The sequence below is a fragment of the Nicotiana tomentosiformis genome, chromosome 11 (genome assembly GCF_000390325.3).
Source record: "Nicotiana tomentosiformis chromosome 11, ASM39032v3, whole genome shotgun sequence".
NCBI lineage: Eukaryota > Viridiplantae > Streptophyta > Magnoliopsida > Solanales > Solanaceae > Nicotiana > Nicotiana tomentosiformis.
In genome coordinates this window covers 46650893-46674923 of record NC_090822.1, presented here as the reverse complement: position 1 = coordinate 46674923, position 24031 = coordinate 46650893, and the positions used below count along the sequence as shown (strand labels likewise).

The following is a 24031-nucleotide window of genomic DNA, read 5'->3' as shown; positions in this document are numbered from 1 at the left end:
GGCTCCGAATCGAGGGCAGAATATTTTTTAGGCTGAGATCCGAGCCTGGGCTCAACATCACAACTGATTTGGTTGTATGTTTTATCTTTAATTCGCTTATCTTACATCCTTAATTATGTACTTGTATTGAATCAATCCACATATCCTTAAAATCGCGTATAAATTTAATTGTTATCCATTTCAAGGATAAACACTACCAAAATTGATGGATTTCGAGCAACTGGAAAAGATATGAAGAATCTGATGGAAAGAAATCTATTGAAGGGGATAACTGCTGCCCATATAAGAAAATACTACGAAAAATGACGTGGTCTTTTGTCACAATTGTGCATTGTTCTTCTTATGTGATGTGTTATGCGGACTTATGCTCGTTAACCTATTGCAAAAAGCTTAAATCTTCAAAACTTCCTTGGAAGCTCTGAAATTGAAGAAGAAGATTTTTGAACAAAATGAAGTGGAATGGAGAAGTTCAGTTTCTGATTTATTTGCTGAATTTAAGTTTGCCCCAGAAATTTTTAAAATTTCAAAAGAAACCCCGACCAAAATGATTTTTAATCTTAATAAAAACAAATGTTCTTCGGCCAAAAATAAATAAAAAATAAAAAGGGTCTAAACTTTTAAATAAAGAGAAATTTTCATAAAGCACTATATTTAGAGCTTAGTAACTATAGTTTGTCTATTTATCATTCGCACAACGAATACAATTGTATTCGTTCGAGCAATGAATACAACATGTATCAATTGTAACCAACATGAAATACAAGGGCGTAAACAAAGGATACAACATGTATCGACTGTATACAAGGATGTATACAAAGAAAACAACTTGTATTGACTGTATTCGTTCGCGCAGCGAATATAACTAAGGCGAAATACATAAATACGATAAAATAAAATGCTCTTGTTGAGAGTCGTCGAACTCAAAACCACCGCTAACTAAGCGAGCGCTCTAACCAATTGAGCTACGAGAGCTTGTTGCTCTCTTATTTCAGTTCAAAGCAATTAATCTCTTGTTTCATAAATTTACTATAAAATTCTAATATAACTACAAATGGTAAATTTGCTGAAAGTATACTTATGACTTATGAGGGGGCTTTATATCTCTCGTCACACTCATCTTGATTCTATCCTATAGGTCGCGTTGCTATTATCAACTGCTACATAAATCAACTCTATCATTTAAATTTGGCCAAATACATAGACAACCACCTAAACTTGGCATCAATTTCCACTTAAACATCTCAACGGAGACTTGTTCCTATTAGACACTTTAACTTAAGTCAATCTATACCTATTAAACACTTTGTGACTAACCCGTACACAGAATACATTGCGTGAAATTCACACGCTCTTACATAATAGAATAAGGAATAAAAAATGCCAAGTGTCTTTTCAGTTAAAAAAAGATTTTGAGCAAATGAAACAAATAAAACAGCCCCCCTTATTTCTGGCAAATTTCAGAGTTATCTTGCTCTGAAACAAAACAAGTGCTGAAAATTTCAGGGCTACGGCGAATGCCTTTACGGTCGGTGTTTGATGGCGGAGAGTTGAAGAAGGTGGTGTTGGTGAGGCAACGATGGAACTGAAACAAAGGATGTCACAGAGGAGTTTAACGGTGTTGGAGAAATAACGGCGATAACAATTAGAAATATATGTGAGGTGTCCAATTTCCCTAGCCGCCTGAATTTTCAAAGTGAGTCATTGAATTTAATGAGAAGAAGGGTTTGATAAACACTGGAAGACGACAACGTTTGAGGAATATCATAATCGGAATTGTCGTCGGCAGTTGCAGTGGTGGCGGTGGGGTTGTTGTAGCTCTCTATTCCAAAGTCCATCATATTGCACAAAGAGTAAATTATTGGGAAATAGGCGCCTATAAGTTTTTCTTTTTTGTAATTATATGAGGTCCTCAAAGATCTGTAGAGAGAGTTAAACAGAAAGAGAGAAATTTGTATTTTGTAGTGAAAAATTTAGGGAGACAGAGACATAAGATTAAGAACAAAGGGACCATGGCTCCTATGCGTTGGAGTAAGATTGAAGGGGACAAAAAAGGTTCATGGTTGTTTATCGAGAAATTGGGGAAGGTTGAGAGATCGGTGGAGAAGAGAGAAGAAAAAGAGAGGAAAAAACACTAAAAGCAAAAATTCTGGTTGTTCACGCTCGAATATGAAGTGTGGTACACGCATTGTGCCACGTAAGCTGAATGTGTCTAGTAGGTTAGTTTGAAGATAGATTAAGTGCCTAATAGGAACAAGTCTCAGTTTAAGTGTTTAAGTAAAAATTGGTGCCAGTTTAGGTGGTTGTCTATGTATTTGGCCTTTAAATTTTAAATACTTGAAGAATTTTAAAGCTAAGCTTTGCCATAATCCCATGCACAATGTTTAGTAACAGAACAAAGTAAACGAAGAGATGAAAGCATAGTTTACATGAACTGAATATAGATTACACAAAGGATTATCTCATATACATTTGATTTCCACCATCCATCTTTGTCACTTGATAAGGTCTCAACCACCTCCAAATTTGATGCTTGAATAGCAATTTCTCTAAATTTTGAGAAACCATCTAATGCCTTTTTTTTTTTTCCTTTCTGTTTAACCAAAACATATATGGAGAGGAAACTAGATGATATCGGCTGTATACTTAAGAATTGCGTTGTAACTCCATGAAAAATAATAATACTCCCTCCGTTTCAATTTAGATGAGATAGTTTGACTCAGCACGGAGTTTAAGAAAATAAAGACTTTAAACTAGCTTAAGGGGTAAAAGTTTTGTGGGGCCATGACATTTGTGTGGTTATAAAAACTTCTTATTAAGGATAAAATGGGTAAAATAAAAAGTTTAAAGTTGAATTATTTTCAAATTTAGAAATGTGTCATTTATTTTGGACCAGATTAAAAAGAAAAGTAGATCATCTAATTTGAAATAGAAAGAGTAATGTCTTTCAAGGGGTAAGACCATTGTCTACAATTTCAGTGTCCTGACAATAATTAAACCCAGCAAAAGAATAGAACCAACAACTGAAGTGGACCATTCACTAAATCCATTACAATTCCAAATGCATATATGTAAATTTCATACAGTTCATCAGCTTTATCGACTGGAAACTGATATATCAAAACATAAGTATCTACTATTTACATTAAAGGATAGTAAGGATATTGGACGTTAAAGTCAATGTGGTCTTCTTCGTTGACCAGCTTCAGTGTTCAACCATCAAAAAACGCAACCTGCCAAAAAAAGAAACTAATTCAGGTACTCTTGAATGTGTCTGCAATTATACAGTTTCTGTTTTTCTTTGGAGCACATGTCACATATTATATAATCATATAGCATTGCCACCAACTTCCCAATCCCATTAGTTCAACTGTGCACATTTAATTTAAAATGCCCTAATACCCCTCAAATAAGTCAACCTTACAACTCGCAGAGAAGTCAACCATCTTGGCTTGGATAGCATAGTCAACCTTACAACTCGCAGAGAGAAGTCAAATTTAATATGCTCCAATGGAAAAACATAATTCTCTTTGAATTAAAATAAGAAAACTACAAAGGTATATCCATATCCAACCCAAAAGGTTTAGAAATCTAAGTTGCATACTGATAACTCAAAAGAAGACAGCCCGATGATGAGGTCATTGATGGAGAAGAAACATAACAGGAAGCTGGATGAGCAAAATTAGAAACTCTAATTGAGGAAAGACCTACTTTTATACGGTCAAAACCGAGTTGGACCTTCGTTTGATTAATCAAGATTGGAGCATGATGGACCGAGATTCGTCATTATAATATCGAGTTGTGATGTGAAGTTGGGTTGTCAAGTGAGTCAAGATCGAGATTGACCTAGAGACCGATCAATATCGAGCTCGAGTCAATATCGAGCTCGAGACCCATAAACCGATCAATATCGAGCTCGAGACCCAGAGACCGACCTATACCGAGACCGGCCGAGGCCGAGACCGAGATCGAGCCAAGGGACAAAAGAGCCATTATAGCCGCATTTGGGGAGAGAATCGGAAATCAAGAAAAAGTTAATTAATTAGTCCATCATTGGATCTCCACTATGTATTTTTAATTATACTCAAAATGGAATTCTCCCACTATATTAAGAGTGGTTATCATTTGTAAGAGGACATTGATTGATACACACATTCATTCTAATAGACACAGAAAACAGAGCTAATACTATTTTTTGATGGCTTTTGGTATTTTAGTCAAATTGTTTCTTCTATCAATCGCTCTTCACCCGATTTGGAGGTGATTAAACTTGAAGTGTTAAGCTAATTAGTTCATCTGGTTTGTATTCATTTCTTTTATACCTAATTTCAACACACATTTATTTATCTTTCCCGATTTGTACCAATTCATACCACATATCCTTAGAACTACGTATAAATTTAACTCTATCTGTTTTTCGGGTAAACACTACAATCTTGTAGTTGATTTCAGATAAAAAGTTCACCAATCAAGATCTGGTTCCTCCAAATGGAATTTATATCATTCACAGAAATGCTTGTCACTTTTACCCCAAAATAAATGTCGAATACATGTGCTAGGAGCAGCAAACTCTATGACTTGAGCAATTAACTATAGAACATCAAAATGATGAAAATGGGCAACCTTAAACATTACAAATTTGCAAGTGCTAGAATCAGCTGAAATCATGATCTAATGTGAAAGGGTTTCAATATACCATTCTTGATTCACCATTCATCCATCTGAAGACTATTTAATCATTGGAGCTAATGAAAAAAAGGCCATTCTTTTTTATAATAAGTGAAAAAGCTCAATTTTGTTATGCGACTATTTGATGGTTTCTCATCAATATTTCTTTTTTATCTTCTGTACATCACAAGCAGAGTGATTTTAAGAGAAAACTCATGAGAGAGAGAGAGAGAGAGCAAACAGCCAACAGCCAACTTAAAATGCAACAAAATTCTTATTATGACAAGGAGCGAAGTACAAGTTCTAGAAATTCCACTTTACTTAAGCATGCAACCGATTTTATTGATGTGATCAAGCATTGAAAACTTAGAAAGGACTAGCATATCACTACTCTTAATATTGAAGAGAACAAACAAAGATAAAGAAAGTAACAAAATTGAGGCAATTTAATTAGTACAGTTCAGTGTGGAAAGCTACTTTCAGTTCTTCAGGTTAAGCAAAGAAAATTATATGGTCAGACTCTTCAGTTGCACTTGGACTACTAAAGTTTAAGTAACTTCAATTCATTACATAACCTGTGTGATTATTTTTTCAACCCATCCTTGCCAAAATAAGTTTCTTATATACTTAAGTTCCTTGTCAATCACAATTTCTAAGACTAAGTTGCACACTTGCAAGTTGCACACTTACAGAACCAGGGAGTAAATAGTAACTTACACCATCATCACAACCATCAAAAAGTAACATGGAAATGCACCAAAACAATTTCATAAGAGAAATGAAGAGGTAATACCAGGAATCAAATGCTGCTTTGTTTAAGTTTCGAGAAAATCAATGCCAAACCATTAAACTCAAAAATCATATTCAGGAACATCCTGCTTATTTTTTTTTTATAGAGGGTAAAGAAGGTACCTTGACCATCTGAATCTTCACTTCATTCATTGCTCAAAGCTTCAACTTGAACCCCCTTGAAAGGAAATCATCTCCCCTATCAAGTCAAGGATAAAATAGAAAATTTAGCAAAGAAAGGAAGCAGATACAAAGCATAACTTGTATAAGCAATCTCCCTGTTGCATAGAAAATAATATAGACCCTCCACTTCACCTAAATGTTGACAATAGTGCCCTGTTGTTGAAACGAGTGATCTTAAAAGCTCTACGTAAAAGAAAGAAGGCTACAACATAACCACAAATTAACGGAATGACCAACCGGGCTTTCTTGTTTCCTCCTTTTTCTTGATTTAACTGTTTCTTCAGATCACTATTGGAAGTAAGCTTAACGAGGCTTCCCAAATAAATATAACTATTGAAATGTAGAAAGCCACGTAACTTCCCAATTTCAGTATCAACAATCTTTATGGAATCCCCCTCAATACTAGTCCATAGGAATCGCCTATTATCTTGTTCAACAAGAACTTCCTCTCCACTCTTAGAATTTGCAAGTGGGACCACAGTATGACCAATATACTTATCTGGCTGTTCAAGAGATATAACCATAGCCCACGAATCCCTAATTCCATATTCCTTCATTACCCATATGTCCACATGGTCCAAAACAAGATCCGCATTTCCCCAATGATCTATAAAGTAGGTTTTATGTGTTATTACCCTCAAAATCGGATTGTTATAAGGACATGTGAATTAACTTGATACAAAGCGATAAAATAAACTGCAAACCACAGGAATTGGATGATTTCAATTTAAGAATGTCAGACACCCTTCGGTTGAATATACTTTTATTGACAAAAGAATATCAAAAGAGTAGGAGCTTGGAAAATATATTGCTTATGAGCGTATGTTATAATGTGCTTCATGCATTGTAAAGTCTCCTTTATATATGGAGGGAGATCTACTCCTTAGGATATTATTTAATTGCACTATAAATACATAAGTCCTTGATTTTGAAGACCATTGGTTCCCTTTTTAACCAATTCCATGATTTCCGCCATAATGATCGGTTAATGGAAAGAATCACGGACCCTTGTCGGACGAGCTGGCAAAGCTTTCTTCGAGATCGTTAGAAACGAGACCGGTCACGCCTTCGGCAAACTCGAGGGCAAATCTGATGGTTTCGATGGCTAATTTTGATAGTGCTTTGGGTTCGATCATAATCATCCTGTGCCGATCTCGGTTAGTGGTGTCAGTCGTTAGATCGATCTTTGAGCTCGACGTCACCTGATTACAGATATTTCGACCCTGGCCTAACCAAGGAGTGCGGAAGTCCGATCGAATATCGAGCTCAGTTTTATCCGTATACAGATAATCCCCTCGTTTTTCGGAGAGTAGATGACGAGAAACGATATGAGCCTCAGATTCTCACTTCTATATATCATGACGCAAGTGACAAAAATATGACGTCAAAATCCCCTTATTTTTCGGAGAGCAAATGATGGGAAACGATTCGAGCTTTCACTTCTTAAAAACGTGACGACGAATTCATGACGTTAGTGATAAGATCAGTGAAAACATCCCGCCGATCCAGTCTTCGAGGCAATAAATGTGTGTCAGTCAATAGTCAGCCATCTTGGAATACGAACCATCGTGATGTGAACCGCCGTTTGGGAACACTATAAATACCCTCCAACCCATTCATTAGAACCTTTTCCATTTCAACTCTTGCTCTTGCGTTTTAAGAGAATTTCATCATCCTCACCTTCTGGTTTTCTGGTTTTAAGCTTAACAACTTCCTTCCTTGTGAGTTCATTGAAATTTCTTCATAAGTTACCTGCTAATTATAACTCCTCTTTTACCAACATCTTCTTCTTTCTTCTATTTAGAAATTGTCCCTTCGGGGTGCCCAGCCGAGGCCGATTTTAAGATCGAGAACACCACCTTGGTACCGGGTCGGTGCGAGCCGGTCTGGAGGTATATATGCACCATTACTGCTAGCATCCTCGATAAGGTCAAAGAGGACTGCCACTGGGAAGATAAACTTATTGTGATCCCTACCCCTGAGGAATCGATCACGACCTACGTGAAGGGTTTTCTAAGTGTTTACACTTATCCTTTCACGCTCGACCCTTAGACCCAGTCATCATAGCCTTTTGCAAAAGGTACGAGGTAACTCTCGGGAAGATTCACCCCTCGTTTTGGAGGATTGTAATTTTTCTACGTTTCTTTATGAGCAAAATCGAGGGGTGTCTATTTACTATCGACCATTTAATGCGCCTGTACAACCCTAGACTTTACCAAGGGGGATTAATCAAGCTCGCACGCCGAGCCACTAAGGCCATATTCTCAAGCATCGACGAGGATCGGGACCGGAGCTGGTTAGGCCGATTCGTTCGAGTGAAGACCTCGAACTTGATCCCGGCTGCGAATATGCCATTTGCTGAGAAATGGAATATGAAACATAAGTATAACTTTGCCTTCAAGATTTCTTTTATTGCTTTTCTTCTTCATCCCTTCTCATCGATGATATGTGATGATGCAGCTGCTGCCCAGATGTCGGATGTCGTTCCTCGACTCAAGGAGTGGGTCGAGGACATTGTGACACAGAGACCTTATGGCGTGAGTTCTCGAAGGGCCGATGGGAGGCCCGTAATCATGGTGAGAATTTCTTCTCTAAGTTGTATTTGATCTTACTTTCACATCATCGATCTCTGAATAGTTTTATTTTCTCTTTGTAGGTCTACCAAAAGATATTGAAATGAGGCCTCCATCAGTCGATTACGACATATACGCTGATCCCCCTACTCCAAAGTAGGATAAAGAAAAAAAGAAAAGAAAAAAGGCTCTGAGTTCCCCGGGCCCTGAGAAGAAAAGACCGAGGAAGCGGCTAGCGCACAAACCTAAGAATGCCAGCACCCGAGAACTCTCATCGGACTCACTCCAACATTTGAGGGATGAGTCAGAAGAAGAAGAAGACGATTCTGAGTTGGTGGCCCGCGTGAGAAGCGGTTCTGAAATGCCTCAAGCAATGGAGGCCGTAGAAGAAGCAGTGGCTGAAGTTTCTGAGCCAGGTAGGATTCAGACCGATTTGCCCCGAGCCAGCTAGGTCAAAAAAAGAAACTGTGATCGGTACATCCCGATCAGAAGATAATGTGCCTAAGGAGGCGCTTGAGGAGATTGATCTCTCTGGGTCGCCTTCGTTTACCAATTCTATGATAAACGAGGCTCAGGCGTTGAAAGGTAACCTTGGCGAAGGGGCACAAGGAGCAGCCGTGTAATGACCTGGCCGGTCGTTTTGACTATTGCAATCTCGTTCCCCCATTTACTACTCAAATTGTGAATTATAGTTGTTATTTAACTTGCCGGGGTAATTGGTTTGGGTTCGGTGAGGTTTTGAAATGATTTGGAGCGCTTAGTTCCAAAGTTTAGAATTTAAGTTGAAAAGGTTGACCGGATGTTGACTTATGTGTAATGACCCCGTAGAAATTTTGCTAAGGAAATTAAGGTTTGGTGGTGCTCGGACTTTTTGGGTTGAACAATGCACCGATGTATAAAGAAAAATTTTGTCGGAAAAAGGTCATTTCTACGACCACTATGCGGTCACAGAATCACTCTGCGGACCGCATAATGGTCGCAAAGTGGATCAGGAGAGGGGAAAGATTTGAGGAAAATCTGCGGTGCACTATGCGACCGTAGACTTGTTTTGCGGTGCATTATGCGACCGCAGAACAAGTATGCGGGCCGCATAATGACCGCAGACCGGGTCAGTAACACCCAGCTTTGGAGGCCAAATTATGCGGCGGATATACGGACCGCATACCTGTTATGCGATCGCATAACTGCGTCGGAGCTTCCATTCTTTCTAATTTTTGACCCGACCAAACTTCGATTTATAGCCCTTGAAGCTTATTTTTGAGCCAAAATCTGATATTTTAGAGAGAGGTGAGAGCATTTAGAGAGAGAAAGTGAAGACTTAGTCATTTATCCATCAATTCTTGTTCAAGGTTTGAAGATTTCACAAGGATCTTGCTAGGGCTTCAAAGAGGTAAGAATTTCTTTCCTCAATCCTTCAATTTCGGGTTTGGTGTAAAAATGGGTGATTAATAGTATGATTCTTGAGTGTAAGAGTATTATGTATACATACCAATAAGGTTATGGAAAGATTGTTAAGTTCAAATGGATAAGGATTGGGTTGAAAATGGTAGAAATCTTCATAGACTATAATTGAAGATTTGAGGGTCGAGTTGGTGTCGAATTTTGGTGAAATTTGTATGGTTGGACTCGTGGTTGGATGTGCGTTCATATTCTATAACTTTTGTCGGGGTTTCGATACGTGGGCCCCACGGGCGATATTTGAGTTAATTTTAGATTTTATTAGAAAATTAGTATCTCCTTATGGAATTAATTACAATAATTGGTATTGACTGAATCGAATTAATTATGGCTAGATACGAGGCTTTCGAAGACCAATTCTCGTGGCAAGGGCATAGAAGAATAAAGAATTACACGGGTTTAGGTAAGTAACAGTAATAAATCTGGTTCTGAGGGTATGAAACCCTGGATTTTGTTATCATGTGATTATTTTGGAGGTGACGCACATGCTAAGTGACGGGCGTGTGGGCATGCATCGAGGGGATTGTGACTTGGTCCGTCCCGGGAAAATGTAAAGTTGAATAATTTGTTGTTAGCTATATGCTCTCTATGTGTTGATAAAATTTAACTGTAAATCATGTTAGAAATCATGCTTAGGCTACGTGATAGTATAGTTGGGACCCACATAGGTCGCGTACTTGTTGAATTGCCTGCTAAATGCTATATGTACTCAGTCTCAGTTTTTACTTGCACATTTTATCTCAGTCTATGTTATTATTATTGATACATCATATCATTGTTGTTTGGGCTGATTTCATGATTATTGAGAGCCCGAGAGACTGGAGAGATTTATGACTGAGTGAGGCCGAGGGCCTGATTGTGAGATATTGATACTATAGCACGTGAGTTGGCCGTGCAGATCCTTATATTATACTATAGCACGTGAGTTGGCCGTGCAGATCCTTATATTATACTATAGCACGTGAGTTGGCCGTACAGATCCTTATATTTTAGTATAGCACGTGAGTTGGCCGTGCGGATCCTTATATTATACTATAGCACGTGAGTTGGCCATGCGGATCCAGATATTTATATTATGGCACGTGAGTTATCCGTGCAGCACGTGAGTTATCTGTACAGATTATAGCGCTTGGGCTGTAGAATACCCTCCGGAGTCTGTACACCCCCAGTGAGCGCGGGTACCCATTGAGTGTGAGTGATGAGGGCTGGGAGCCCAGTGAGTGATTGTTGTCCTGAGAGGTTGTACTTGATTTCCATTTATTGTTGCACCTAGTTGCTATCTGTCATTGTTGTGAAATCTCTGAAAGATTTTATATACGGATTACATGAACATGAACTGTATAAAAATTGATTTGACATTAAACTACCAGATTTGAAAGCATATCTATTCTTTGCTGGAACTACTGAATATGAACTGTAGTTGTGTGGCTCGTCACTATCTTCAGTTTTTTATTTATTATTATTACTTACTGAGTTGGTTGTACTCATACTACACCCTGTACTTCATGTGCAGATCCAGGTGTTCCCGATTATAGCGGGTGTTGATTCTCTCGCACAGTTGACTTTTTTTGGAGATTCAGAGGTAGCTGCCGTATTTCGCAGACCTTGTCTCTTCTTCCCTATCTCCTTGTTTATTGTATTTGGTCTCAGACTATTATAGACCGTATTTTCCAGACTTGTATTCAGATTAAATGCTCATGTACTCAGTGACACCAGGTTTTAGGAGTGGTTGTATCAGTAATTGTAAGATTTGTGGATTTTATTGAAATATTATATTTTCAAACTTAAGAGAAATTATGGTTTATTGAAATTTTCGGCTTGCCTAGTATTGAGATAGGCGCCATCATGACAGGTGAGATTTTGGATCGTGACAAGCCGATTCTTTCCACAATTTCTTCGACAACCTGGATTCTACTACTTTGAAGGACGTCACCGGTTTGGGCGACTTACCGGTACCAAGGAAGATACCGTTCCTGGGAGCTGGCGGGTCTTCTTCAAGCCCAAAATTAGTGAACCAGTTCCTCGCTCCGAGTGTTGATCCTACTCGAAGACGTGCAATTTTTATGTCCATTTCGGAGGACGCCCGGGTTCTCTCTGCCCCAGTGGGGATTGCTAGTTACCTTCGGTGCTTGGTGACCGAAGAGGATCAAGCTAGAATGAACAAGGTAGAAGCGCCCTGCCTGTTCAACGAAGCTCAACATGCGCTAAATCGGGTAATTTCGAATGTCCTTTCATTATGTACTTAGATTCAATAATGAATAATCCTAAAATTTTCTTTGTGCTTGCAGGCCTAGGTGCTTCATCACGAGGCTTTTCTCCGATATTGGGAGGAGTTCAAGCGTCACGAGGTCGAGACTCGGGAGCTTGCCGAGAAGAAAGATGATTACAAGCTTCTTAGTGAGAAGCTCCAGGCCGAGTTAGAAGCGGTTCGGAAGGAACATGCCGGTTTGTCGAGCAGGTAATATGAATATTCGAACTTAGTGACGATGATTCAGACACATTGGCTAATGACTTGAACCCACAGGTTCAAAAGAGACTTGACGAGATCGGACAGCTCCAGGTGGAGGTGGACATGGTGAAGTCTGAGGCCGATGAATGGAAGAAAAATATTGACCGCCTGGCCTTGGAAAAAGAGACTGCCCGGGAGCAGTTGGCTTCGGCTGAGGTTCAGCTTCAGCCTATAAAGGAAAAATATTTGGTGCAGGCCAACACGATCGAGGGAATCCATTCTCAGTTAGCTTCGGTTGTTTCTGGTCAAGAGGTCCTGGCCAAGGAGCTTGAGGCGACCAAGTTAGAGGTCGTTGTGACCAAGACCGAGGCCGATGATAAAGTGGCTCAGTTCAAGGCTGATGCCGAGGCCATTCAGGAACAAGAGAGAAACATGGTGAAGCATGCGAGGTGGCAATCCCGAAGGGAGACCCTCGAGGGAGTCCATGCTCAGAGTTTCGACATATTGGCTGAAATCGAGAATGCCAAGATATGCGAAGCCAAGGCCCGGAAGTTAGCTTATCCCGAGGAGGATTCCGAGGGGTCTGAAGAGTCGGGTGGGTCCGATGGTGGCGAAGACCCTGTAGGCAATGATGTAGCCCCTGATGAAGATTAGGCAATTTAGGTTTTTTTTTACCTTTAGTACTATCTTTTGTTGAGGCCGTTCAGCCTTTTGTAAAAATTATTCATTGGGGCTATTCATCCCTTGTAAATTTTTTTTGTTATATATATAAGGCTTTTCCTTTACATAGTTTTTGAATCTTTCCTTAGCTTTATTTGTATTCGCAAAGGTCGAAATGCCTTAGAATGAAATGATTAGGTTATGTTCGAATGTTCGAAGGCATTGTAGGGATTCGGTGTTACCAAAAACTTTTCCCCAATAATAGTTTAGGTTTATAGCTTGTCAAAGATAGCTTTTAAAACCGGTTATGAGAGATTTTCAAAGGCCTTGTTTTCGTTACGAGTCTCTGACATTTCAGAGCCATATTAGTATGAACGCAGCCTTTTTAGTTCAGGCGCTGCCAAATAAACTTTTATGCCCTCGAGTGTTTTTAACTCAGAACGATCTTAGCCTTTAGATTCGGGCAATTCTAAATAAGCTTTGTGCCCTTGGGTTTCGTTAACTCGGAACGGCCTTAGCCTTTAAGTTTGGGCAATGCCAAATAAGCTTTGTGCCCTCGGGTTTCGTTAACCCGGAACGGCCTTAGTCTTTAAGTTCGGGCAATGCCAAATAAGCTTTGTGCCCTCGGGTTCATTAACCCGGAATGGCCTTAGCCTTTAAGTTCGGGCAATGCGAAATAAGCTTTGTGCCCACGGGTTTTGTTAATCCGAAATGGCCTTAACCTTTAGATTCGGGTGTGCCAAATAAGCTTCATGCTCTCGAGTGTTTTTAACTCGGAATGACCTTAGACTTTTAATTCGGGCAATACCAAATAAGCTTTGTGCCCTCAGGTTTCGTTATCCCGGAACGGCCTTAGCCTTTAAGTTCGGGCAATGCCAAATAAGCTTCATGCCCTCGAGTGTTTTCAACTCGAAATGGCCTTAGACTTTTAATTCGGGCAATGCCAAATAAGCTTTATGCCCTCGAGTTTCGTTAACCCGGAACGGCCTTAGCCTTTAAGTTCGGGCAATGCCAAATAAGCTTTGTGCCCTCGAGTTTTGTTAACTCGGAACGGCCTTAGCCTTTAGATTCAGGCATGCCAAATAAGCTTTGTTCCCTCGAGTATTTTTAACTCGTAATGGCCTTAGCTTTTTAATTCGGGCAATGCCAAGGTGGCAGTCCCCGAGCGAGAGTGAATGTTCAAACTTGGATTAAGGTGGCCCTTGGGCTCGATAGCCTTTAGCTTTAGGAATTTCCTTGAAAGATGTAAGATGTACTTTAAAGGACACGATGTTTATGTGCAAGGAAGAATCTTCTTTTATATTCTTGTACATAATAGTTGTACATGTATACATGTTTTGTGTCAGGGCTCGAGCGGTCTGTGTGGGCACGGTTCATTTGACCGTTTGGCCCTTACAATAAATCCTTTCCTTGTTAAAGTTGATATCTCCGAGGGTATTGCCCCCAGTGTTCGAGGTTGACCGAAGAGAGGCTTCGAATGCTGTTGTGATCATTGACATGGGTTCGTATCCGGCCTTCGATTATAAGTTAGCACGATTTACTTGCTGTTACGTTAAAAACCTTGCCGGAAAACTCATTTGGGACAAAACTGATTCAAGGAAAAAAAGTGCAACACGTGCTTTCAGACCTAGGATCTCGTATCATCCTTTGCAAGTTGCCTGTAAGTGTCAGTTTGAAATGTAAAAAGAAAAATAAAAGAAAGAATTGTGGTCATACCTTAGCAATAATATAGTTTTAAATGAGATATATTCCAATTGTTTGGTAATTGCTCGTCGTTCATTGTTCCGAGCTTGTAGGATCTTTTCGGGTGATCTCGATAATTTGGTACCGTCCTTCCCAGTTTGGCTTCAATTTCCCTTCGTTCGAGTTTCGGGTGTTCAGTGTAACTTTTCTTAATACTAAGTCCCAGTATTGAAATATTGAAAGTTGGCCCTTCGATTATAATATCTCTCGATCCGCTGTTTTTGGGCGGCAAACCGGACAAGGGCGGCTTCGCGCCTTTCATCTAATTGTTCTAGGCTCGTACTCATAGCCTCGTCATTCGATTCCTTTGTTGCATGTCGGAATCTGATGCTTGGTTCTCCGACCTCGACCGATATTAAGGCTTCGGTGCCATAAACCAAAGAAAACGGTGTGGATCCGGTACTGGACTTCGAGGTTGTACGGTACGCCCATAAGACCTCAGGTAGCATTTCTTTCAATTTTCCTTTGGCGTCGATCAACCTCTTTCTGAGGTTTTGGATTATGGTTTTGTTGGTGGATTCTGCTTGTCCGTTCCCACTGGAGTGGTAAGGAGTGGATAAGATCCTTTTGATCTTATGGTCTTTAAGAAACTTGCTTACTTTGCTGCGAATAATCTGTTTTCCATTGTCGCATACAATCTTGGCCGGTATTCCAAATCGACATATAATGTGATCCCAGATAAAATCGATGACTTCTTTTTCTCTGACCTTTTCATATGCCTGAGCTTCCACCCATTTAGAAAAATATTTAGTCATAAATAAAATAAATTGGGCCTTACCGGGCGCCCGTGGAAGGGGACGATGTCGATCCCCCATTTCATGAACGGTCATGGTGACAAGACCGAATGTAGCGGCTCTCCTGCTCGATGAATCATCGGAGCATGCCTTTGGAATCCATCGCATTTTTGAACGAACTCATTTGCATCCTTTTCCATGTCGATCCAGTAGTAACCGGCTCTGATTATTTTTCAAACCAATGATTCGGTGCCCGAGTGATTTCCATAGGTACCTTTGTGGATTTCCCTCAAAACATATCCGGTATCCCCCGATCCCTCGGTCCCAAACATATCATCATCGGGCCATCGAACGTTTTTCTGACTAAGGTTCCATCCTTGGGATAAACTAAATCGGGCTGCCTTTGACATAGGGTCCTCTATTCTTTTGGGTCCGAGGGCAGTTTTCCGGTCCTGAGATATTCCACATACTTATTCCTCTAGTCCCAAGTTAGGCTCATTGAATTGATCTCGGTGTAGCCTTGTTCCACCATTGATCTCATAAGCTGCACAATTTCTCCCGAGTTGATCTCATTGTCTTCGACCGACGATCCCAAGTTAGCGAGGGCATCAGCTTCGCTGTTTTGATCCCGAGGTACATGTTGCAAAGTCCATTTTTTGAATCGATGTAATGTCACATGTAACTTGTCCAAGTATCTCTGCATTCGTTCTTCTCTGACATCGAATATCCCATTAACCTGGTTTACCACAAGGAGTGAGTCGCACTTGGTTTCGATCACCCCTGCCCCCAAGATTTTGGCTAATTCAAGGCCTGCAATCATGGCCTCATATTTGGCCTCGTTGTTAGTCAATTTCACAGTCCTAATAGATTGCCTAATTATATTACATATCGGTGGCTTTAGTACGATGCCAAGTTCGTACCCTTTTGCGTTTGAGGCACCATCTGTGAAGAGGGTCCAAATTCCCGAAGAAGTCCCCGAGTTAATCAATAACTCTTTTTCGACCTCGGGTATTAAGGTCGGCGTAAAGTTGGCCACGAAATCTGCCAAAATTTGGGACTTAATGGCGGTCCGGGGCCGGTACTCAATATCGTAACCACTTAATTCCATGACCCATTTGGCCAATCGACCTGAGAGTTCGGGCTTATGCATAATGTTCCTTAATGGGTAAGTTGTTACGACACATATGAGGTGACATTGGAAGTATGGTTTTAGTTTCTTGGAGGCGCTTAGCAAGGCGAGCACCAGTTTTTCTAGGTGAGGGTACCTAGTTTCTGCCTCGCCTATGGTCCTACTAACATAATAGATCGAAAATTATGTACCTTGTTCTTCCCGAACTAGGACTCCACTTACCGCTATCTCCGAGACCGCCAAGTACAAGTATAGTTGTCCATCTGTCTTTGCTGTGTGAAGTAGCGGTGGGCTCGATAAGTATCTTTTGAGCTCCTCCAGAGCTCGTTGACATTCAGGAGTCCATGAGAAGTTATTCTTCTTTTTCAATAGTGCAAATAATCTGTGGCTCTTGTCGGACGACATCGAGATAGATCGCCCCAGAGCGACTATGGGCCCGGTTAGCCTTTGCACAGACTTTACGTTGTCAACGACCGTGATATTTTCTATGGCTTTGATATTGTCGGGGTTGATCTCGATTCCTCGGTTGGATACCATGAACCCGAGGAATTTACCCGATCCAACTCCGAACGCATATTTTTCCGGGTTCAGCTTCATATTGTATTTTGTCAATATGCTGAAGGTTTTCTGCAAATGTTTTAAATGGTCCTCTGCTCGCATGGACTTAACCAATATATCGTCAATGTAAACTTCCATCAATTTTCCTATTTGTTCTTCGAACATCCGATTTACTAAGCGTTGGTATGTGGCACCAGCATTTTTTAATCCAAATGGCACTACATTATAACAGTATGTGCCATATTTAGTGATGAAGGAGGTTTTTTCCTGATCACTTGGGTCCATCCATATTTGTTTGTACCCGGAATAGGCATCGAGAAAACTGAGGATCACGTGGCTGGCCGTGGTATCGATCATACGGTCGATGTTGGGCAAAGGAAAAGAGTCTTTGGGGCATGCTTTATTCAAATCTTTGTAATCTACACACATTCTTACTTTATTACCTTTTTTAAGGACTACCACTACGTTTGCTAACCAATCCGGGTACTTAACCTCCCGAATGGACCCTATTTTAAGGAGTTTAGATACCTCGTCCTTGATGATAGCATGTTTGACCTCGGACTAAGGCCTCATTTTTTGCTTGACCAGATTGATTTTTGGGTCCAGGCTTACTTTGTGAGTGGCTATCTCCGGTGGGATCCTTGTCATATCAAGATGGGACCAAGCGAAATAATTTATATTAGTTACAAGGAATTGAAGAAGTTTTTTCCTGAGCTCGAGAGTTAACCCCGTGCCTAGGTATACCTTTTGAACGGGTAGATGCTTGACCAATATAACCTGTGCCAGCTCTTCGATCATTGATTTGGTTGTGTCGGAGTCATCGGGGATTATAAAATATCGGGGGACCCCATAATCATCGTCTTCATAAGTCCCCTGCTTATCCGAATGTGTCGTGGCCGGTGTCGGTGACTGCTGTTTGGCCTCTTGGTTTGTGCCCAGATTTGGTTCCTTCGATGTTGTGAGTACTGATATTGGAATCACTTCTTTGGCTGCAAACATCTCTTTTGCGGTTGATTGTTCCCCGTAGACTGTCTTAATACCTTCCGGAGTTGTGAATTTTAACACTTGGTGAAGAGTTGAGGGTATTGCCCTCATGTTGTGGATCCACGGCCTTTCGAAAAGGGCATTGCACCTCATGTCTCCTTCGATCACATAAAACTTGGCCTCTTGTATGGTTCTGGTGATATTGACCGGTAACGCTATCTCCCCCTTAATGGCTTCACATGCCATGTTGAACCAGTTTAGAATTCGGACTGCCGGCACGACTTTGTCTCGTGGAACGAGTTGTTCCATAACCCTCGACCGAATGATGTTGGCCGATCTACCTGGATCAATCAACACATGTTTAATTCACATTTTATTTACGAGTACAGATATTACTAGTGCATCATTGTGAGGTTGTTCGATCCCTTCCGCATCCTCATCACTGAAAGATAAAATTCCTTTCGGTATGTAGTCTCGAGTTCGTTTCTCCCTAGTGATGGATACTTTGGTACGTTTCAACATCGGCTCCACCGATGATCATATTTATGATGTGTTGAGGTTCTGTATCTTCTTGTCCTGTCTATTTGTTAGAATCCCTGTTTGTAAAGTGGTTCTTGGCTCGGTCGCTCTAGAATTCTCGAAGGTGCCCATTATTGAACAAACGGTCCACCTCTTCTCTCAGCTGTCGACAATCTTCCGTTCTATGACCGTGAGTGCCATGATATTTGCACATTTAGTTAGGGTCCCTTTGAGCCGGATCGGATTGCAGAGGTCGAGGCCATTTGGTATCACTGATGCACCCGATAGCAGGAACGATCGCGGCAGCATCGACATTAAAGTTGTATTCTGATAACCTCGGCGCTTCTTTAGGACCGATGGACCTGTCGAAGCTATTTTTGGTCATGTGCACCCGGTTGCTTCAACCTTGATCATTTCTCCTGTCGTTTCTTATGGGGTTCTGCCTGACCCACTGCTCCTTCGATCTCCATTATATGGTAGATATCGATCCATGTTTGATCTTGGCTCACGATTGATATCTCTCTTAACTCTGTCAAGGGTTCTGACGGGATAAACAGATTCCGAGGGGCCCCCGAGTTGGTCATCTTTGACTCTGATTTTTTATTGATACCGGTTATGTACATTTGTCCAGGTAACTGCAGGGTATTCTATCAGATTCTGCTTTCGTTGGTGTAAAGCGACCGAGCTCCGAATATTGAGTCCCTGAGTGAAAGCTTGAACAACCCAATCATCAGCGACTGGTGGCAGGTCCATTCGTTCCATTTGGAAACGGGACACGAATTCTCTGAGCATCTCGTTATCCTTCTGTCTAATAATGAAAAGGTCTGATTTCCTGGTCTCGACCTTGATAGCACCAGCATGTGCTTTCATGAAGGGGTCTGCAAGCATAGCAAATGAATCAATAGAATTAGGAGGTAAAGTGTGATACCATGTCGGAGCTCCTTTTGACAGGGTCTCCCCGAATGTTTTTAGCAGAACAGACTCGATCTCGTCGTCTTCCAAGTCGTTCCCTTTGATAGAGCACGTATAAGAAGTTACATGCTCGCTTGGATCGGTCGTTCCGTTATACTTAGGTATATCGGGCATACGAAATTCTTTGGTGATTGGCTTTGGAGCCGCGCTCGGAGGAAAAGGTTTTTGCACGAACTTCCTGGAATCCAGTCCATTCAATACAGGAGGTGCTCCTGGGATTTGATCCACCCGAGAATTGTAAGTTTCCACCTTTTTGTTGTTCACCTCGATTTTCTTTTCCCCTGATTCTACCCGTTTTGTCAGCTCCTCAGGCATCTTTATAATCTTGGGATTAGTACCCGATTCATGTTCATTGGACCTTACTATGACCGATTCATTTCTGCGGGTGACTTCATGGGGCGGATCGAATTCAACCCTGCTCGGTGTCCGGCTTTGGCTTTGCAACTGAACTATTGCCACCTGTTGAGCTTGCATCATCTCGAAGATCATCTATAGGTTGATCCCGTCTTCTTCATTGTTTTATGTGTTTCGAATCGCCGATCGGACCCCACCACGGATGCTATTTTCGGGGTCGGTAGGCAAGTTGGCGTCGATCGCCAAATGTGAATTAACATCAATCGGATCTGTGATCGAAATTCCAACGGGACCAGCGGGTGGCCCCACGTTACCGGGCACTATGTTGTTATTTTCACCCTGGTGACCGGACTCGTTGTCGATATGTAGGGGTACTAATTGAGATTTTGACATTTTTTGCCTGAAATCAAAGATACTTCAAAGAGCAAGTGTAAAGTAGTGTGTGTTATGAAGATTTGTATCAAATAACCACTATTATTCTTAGCCACACGGTGGGCATCAAACTATTTACCCTCAAAATTGGATAACAATTGAATTTGTTAGTGGTTATAAGGACATGTGAATTAACTTGATACAAAGCGATAAAATAAACTGCAAACCACAGGAATTGGATGATTTCAATTTAAGAATGCCATCCACCCTTTAGTTGAATATACTTTTATTAACAGAAAGAATATCAAAAGAGTAGGAGCTTGGAAAATATATTGCTTATGAGCGTATGTTACAATGTGCTTCATGGATTGTAAAGTCCCCTTTATATATGGAGGGAGACCTACCCCTTAGGGTATTATTTAATTGCACTATAAAAACATAAGTCATTGATTTTGAAGACCATTGGTTTCCTTTTTGACCAATTCCGTGATTTTTGCCATAATGATCGGTTAATGGCAAGAATCACGGACCCTTGTCGGACGAGTTGGCAAATCTTTCTTCGAGACCGTTAGAAACAGGACCAGTCACGCCTTCGGCAAACTCGAGGGCAAATCTGATGGTTTTGATGGCTAATTTTGATAGTTCTTTGGGTTCGATCATAATCATCCTGTGCCGATCTCGGTTAGTGGTGTCAGTCGTTAGATCGATCTTTGAGCTCGACTTTACCTGATTATAGATATTTGGACCCTTGCCTAACCAAGGAGTTCGGAAGCCCGATCGAATATCGAGCTCGGTTTTACCCGTATACAATGTGCAAAGAGAGCCTCGCAATATGACCAACCTCACAATGAAACCCGTATCAGTATAAGGGGACGCGGGAAAAGTCCCCACTTTTCAGTTCCAAGGTCAAAAGCAACAATCAGTGGTTCTAATTTATTGCCAGGTCTCTCCATCTTAGCACTAGCAATCCAATGCAATGAACCATTAAGATATGTACCTGGTTGATCTTCATATCGGAGGTAATAAGAAACTTCTTCTTCAACCTGTCTCCAACAACTTGATCTCAAACTGAAAACCTTAACATCAGAGTGAAAAGAATCTTTTTCAGTTCCGGGAAACTGCACAATTCTAACAACCTTATAGTCATCATTAGTAACATCATACCCAAAACCAAAATTAACATGCACATGGACATGGTTTTCAGTAATCCCCACAACTGGTATCTTCTTGTATTTTCTCGTTGAAGGGTTCCATAAGGCAATTTCATCCACAGTATTTGATATCAACAATAATCCATTACAAGAACCAAGTATCTTGGTGTTAATTTCACAAGACATCAAAGGGTTGGTCAATTCTTTGGGAGTAACAACTCGGGAGTTGAGAGAATCAAAGTCTAGAGAGTAAAAGCAACGCTTTCCATATTCAAAATAGTCGACCTTTCTCAACATCACCCCAAGGTTAGAATTGGTTTTCACTGAATACTTGACATGCAATTTTGCAAACTCTTCACTATCAATGAGAGCCCACCAAGTTCTTGATATGCACCTACAACGTAACACACAATCAACGGGTAGTCGACAAAGGATTTCGGTCAGAACATCCAATGGAAAGGTTGACATTGTTTTGGACAGAGTAGTCAATTTTGGACTGACGATTGGGATATAGGAGGAGAGCATTAAGAATGAGGCGGTGTCTTCTAGATGAGCCTATTATATATATATATATATATATATATATATATATATATATATATATATATATATATATATTCATCAAATTCACACTAACAAAAATTGTATTTAGAAAATAAGATATAAGACCCAAAGCCCGGGACTTTTTGTAACACAAATTTTTATATTTTATTGTTTAAAATATAACATTACTTTTGAAATTCTAATTTAAAATTTATAATAAATCATTTTTTTTTAGAAAAACAATAAGTAGACTTATTGGTAGCACAAAAATGTGTAGGCAACATATTTTGGTAATTCTTAGCGCATTAAATTTAAGAAAAAAATCCCTATTTTATTTAAACCTCGTCGATGTAATGACCCGGCCGGTCGTTTTGAGTGTTGTAACCCTGTTTTCCCCCATTTTGCTGCTTATTCTATGCTCAATTGTTGTTATGTGACTTGCCGGGGTAGTTGGTTTGGATTCGGGGATGTTTCGGAATGAGTTGAGACACTTAGTCTCAAGGTTGGAAGCTTAAGTTGAAAAGGTTGAGCGGATATTGACTTATGAGTAAACGACTTCGAAATGGAGTTTTGATAGTTCTGATAGCTCCGTTGTGTGATTTTGGACTTAAGAGTGTGTCCGGATAGTGATTTGGAGGTCCGTATTTGATTTTGTCTTGAAATGACGAAAGTTGAAAAATTAAAAGTTTTGAAAATTGAGAAGTTTGATCGAGAGTTGACTTTGTGATTACCGAGCTCGAATTTTGGTTTCGAAAGTTGACATAGGTCTCCTATATCATTTATGACTTGTGTGCAAAATTTGAGGTCAATCGGAGTTAGTTTGATAGGTTTCGGCATCGAATGTAGAAGTTAGAAATGCATAAGTTCATTAGGCTTGAATCGATGCACGATTCTTGATTTTAGCGTTGTTTGATGGGATTTGACGCTTCGAGCGGGTTCGTATAATATTTTAGGACTTATTGGTATGTTTGGTTGAGGTCCCTCGGGTGGATTTCGGATGCTTATCGAAGTATAATTTGACTTGGAGAAATGGCTGAAGTCTGTTGTAGTTTTCTGGTGTTCAGGTCATGTTTTCTTAGACGCGATCGCATGGAAAGGTCCGTGATTGCGTAGGCTTATTTGGGAAGCTGAGATTTTTGTTCTACATGTTCGCGAGTTAAGGTCTGCAATCACGTAGGTTAGTGAGGTTGTGAATCGCGAACGCGTAGCTGAGGTCGCGTTCGCGTAGAGGAAAGGCAAGGTTGGGGTTCACGCGCATTGTTCATCGCGAACGCGTGAGGTAGTTCGCGATCGCGTAGGTCTAAGGAAGCAGTGTATCGCGTTCGCGTGGCTATTTATGCATTCACATAGAGTAAAGTTTTGGGCAGTTTAACTTGTGCTTCGTGATCGCGAAGGATCGCGAAGAAGGGACTTCTTGGCAGAATCTAAAGTCTCAAAAACGAGGGTTTGAGTTTATTTCACAATTTGATTTTGGGAGCTCGGATTGAGGCGATTCTTGGAGAGTTTTTCAAGGGAGTGATTGGGGTAAGTGATTCTAACTTGGTTTTGGTTTAATTACATGAATATATCATTGATTTCATCATTTAATTAGTGATTTGGGTTGAAAAATTTGGGAAAAATGGAGAAAACTTCTTAGGCCAAATTTTGGGGATTTGAGCGGGATTTTGGTGTCGGATTTGAGTAATTTTACTATGGTTGGACTCGTGGGTGAATGTGTATTTGGATTTTGTAACTTTTATCATATTTCGAGACGTGGGCCCAGGGGTTGACTTTTGAGTTGACTTTTACTTTTGATTTAGAACTTGGCATTTTCATATGGAATTGTTTCCCATAGCTTACGTTGTTTGTACCAAACTGTTTGTGGCTAGAGTCAAGGCATTCGGAGGCCGATTCACGAGGCAAGGGCTTGTCGGAGTAGAGATTTGTACGATTTGAGGTAAGTAACACTTCTAAACTTGGTTCTGAGAATATGAATCCCTAAAATTACGTGTTATGTGATTAGTGTTGAGGTGACGTGCATGCTAGGTGACGGGTGTGTGGTCGTGCACCATAGTAATTATAATTCAGTCAATTCCGTGGAACTGTGTAGCTATCTTATCTAAATACTATTACTGTACCTTATGTGTTAGAGTACTTGAGATGTGAATTATGTTAGAAATCATATTTAGGCTATGTGTTGGTGCTATTGGGACCCA

The 24031-nt window shown here is 40.5% G+C and overlaps 1 protein-coding gene across 1 annotated transcript; it reads right to left on the bottom strand.

Annotated features, from left to right (window-relative positions):
- Nucleotides 1-3021: 3021 nt before the first annotated feature.
- On the bottom strand, nt 3022-21795 carry LOC104105172 (F-box protein CPR1-like). The gene is made up of 3 exons (XM_009613428.4): nt 21140-21795; nt 5578-5653; nt 3022-3230 (listed from the first exon to the last, which is right to left on the bottom strand). Exons 1-2 carry the CDS (start codon nt 21759-21761, stop codon nt 5619-5621), a joined length of 657 nt encoding a protein of 218 aa, XP_009611723.1. The 5' UTR covers nt 21762-21795; the 3' UTR covers nt 3022-3230; nt 5578-5618.
- Between the last annotated feature and the right edge of the window lie 2236 nt (nt 21796-24031).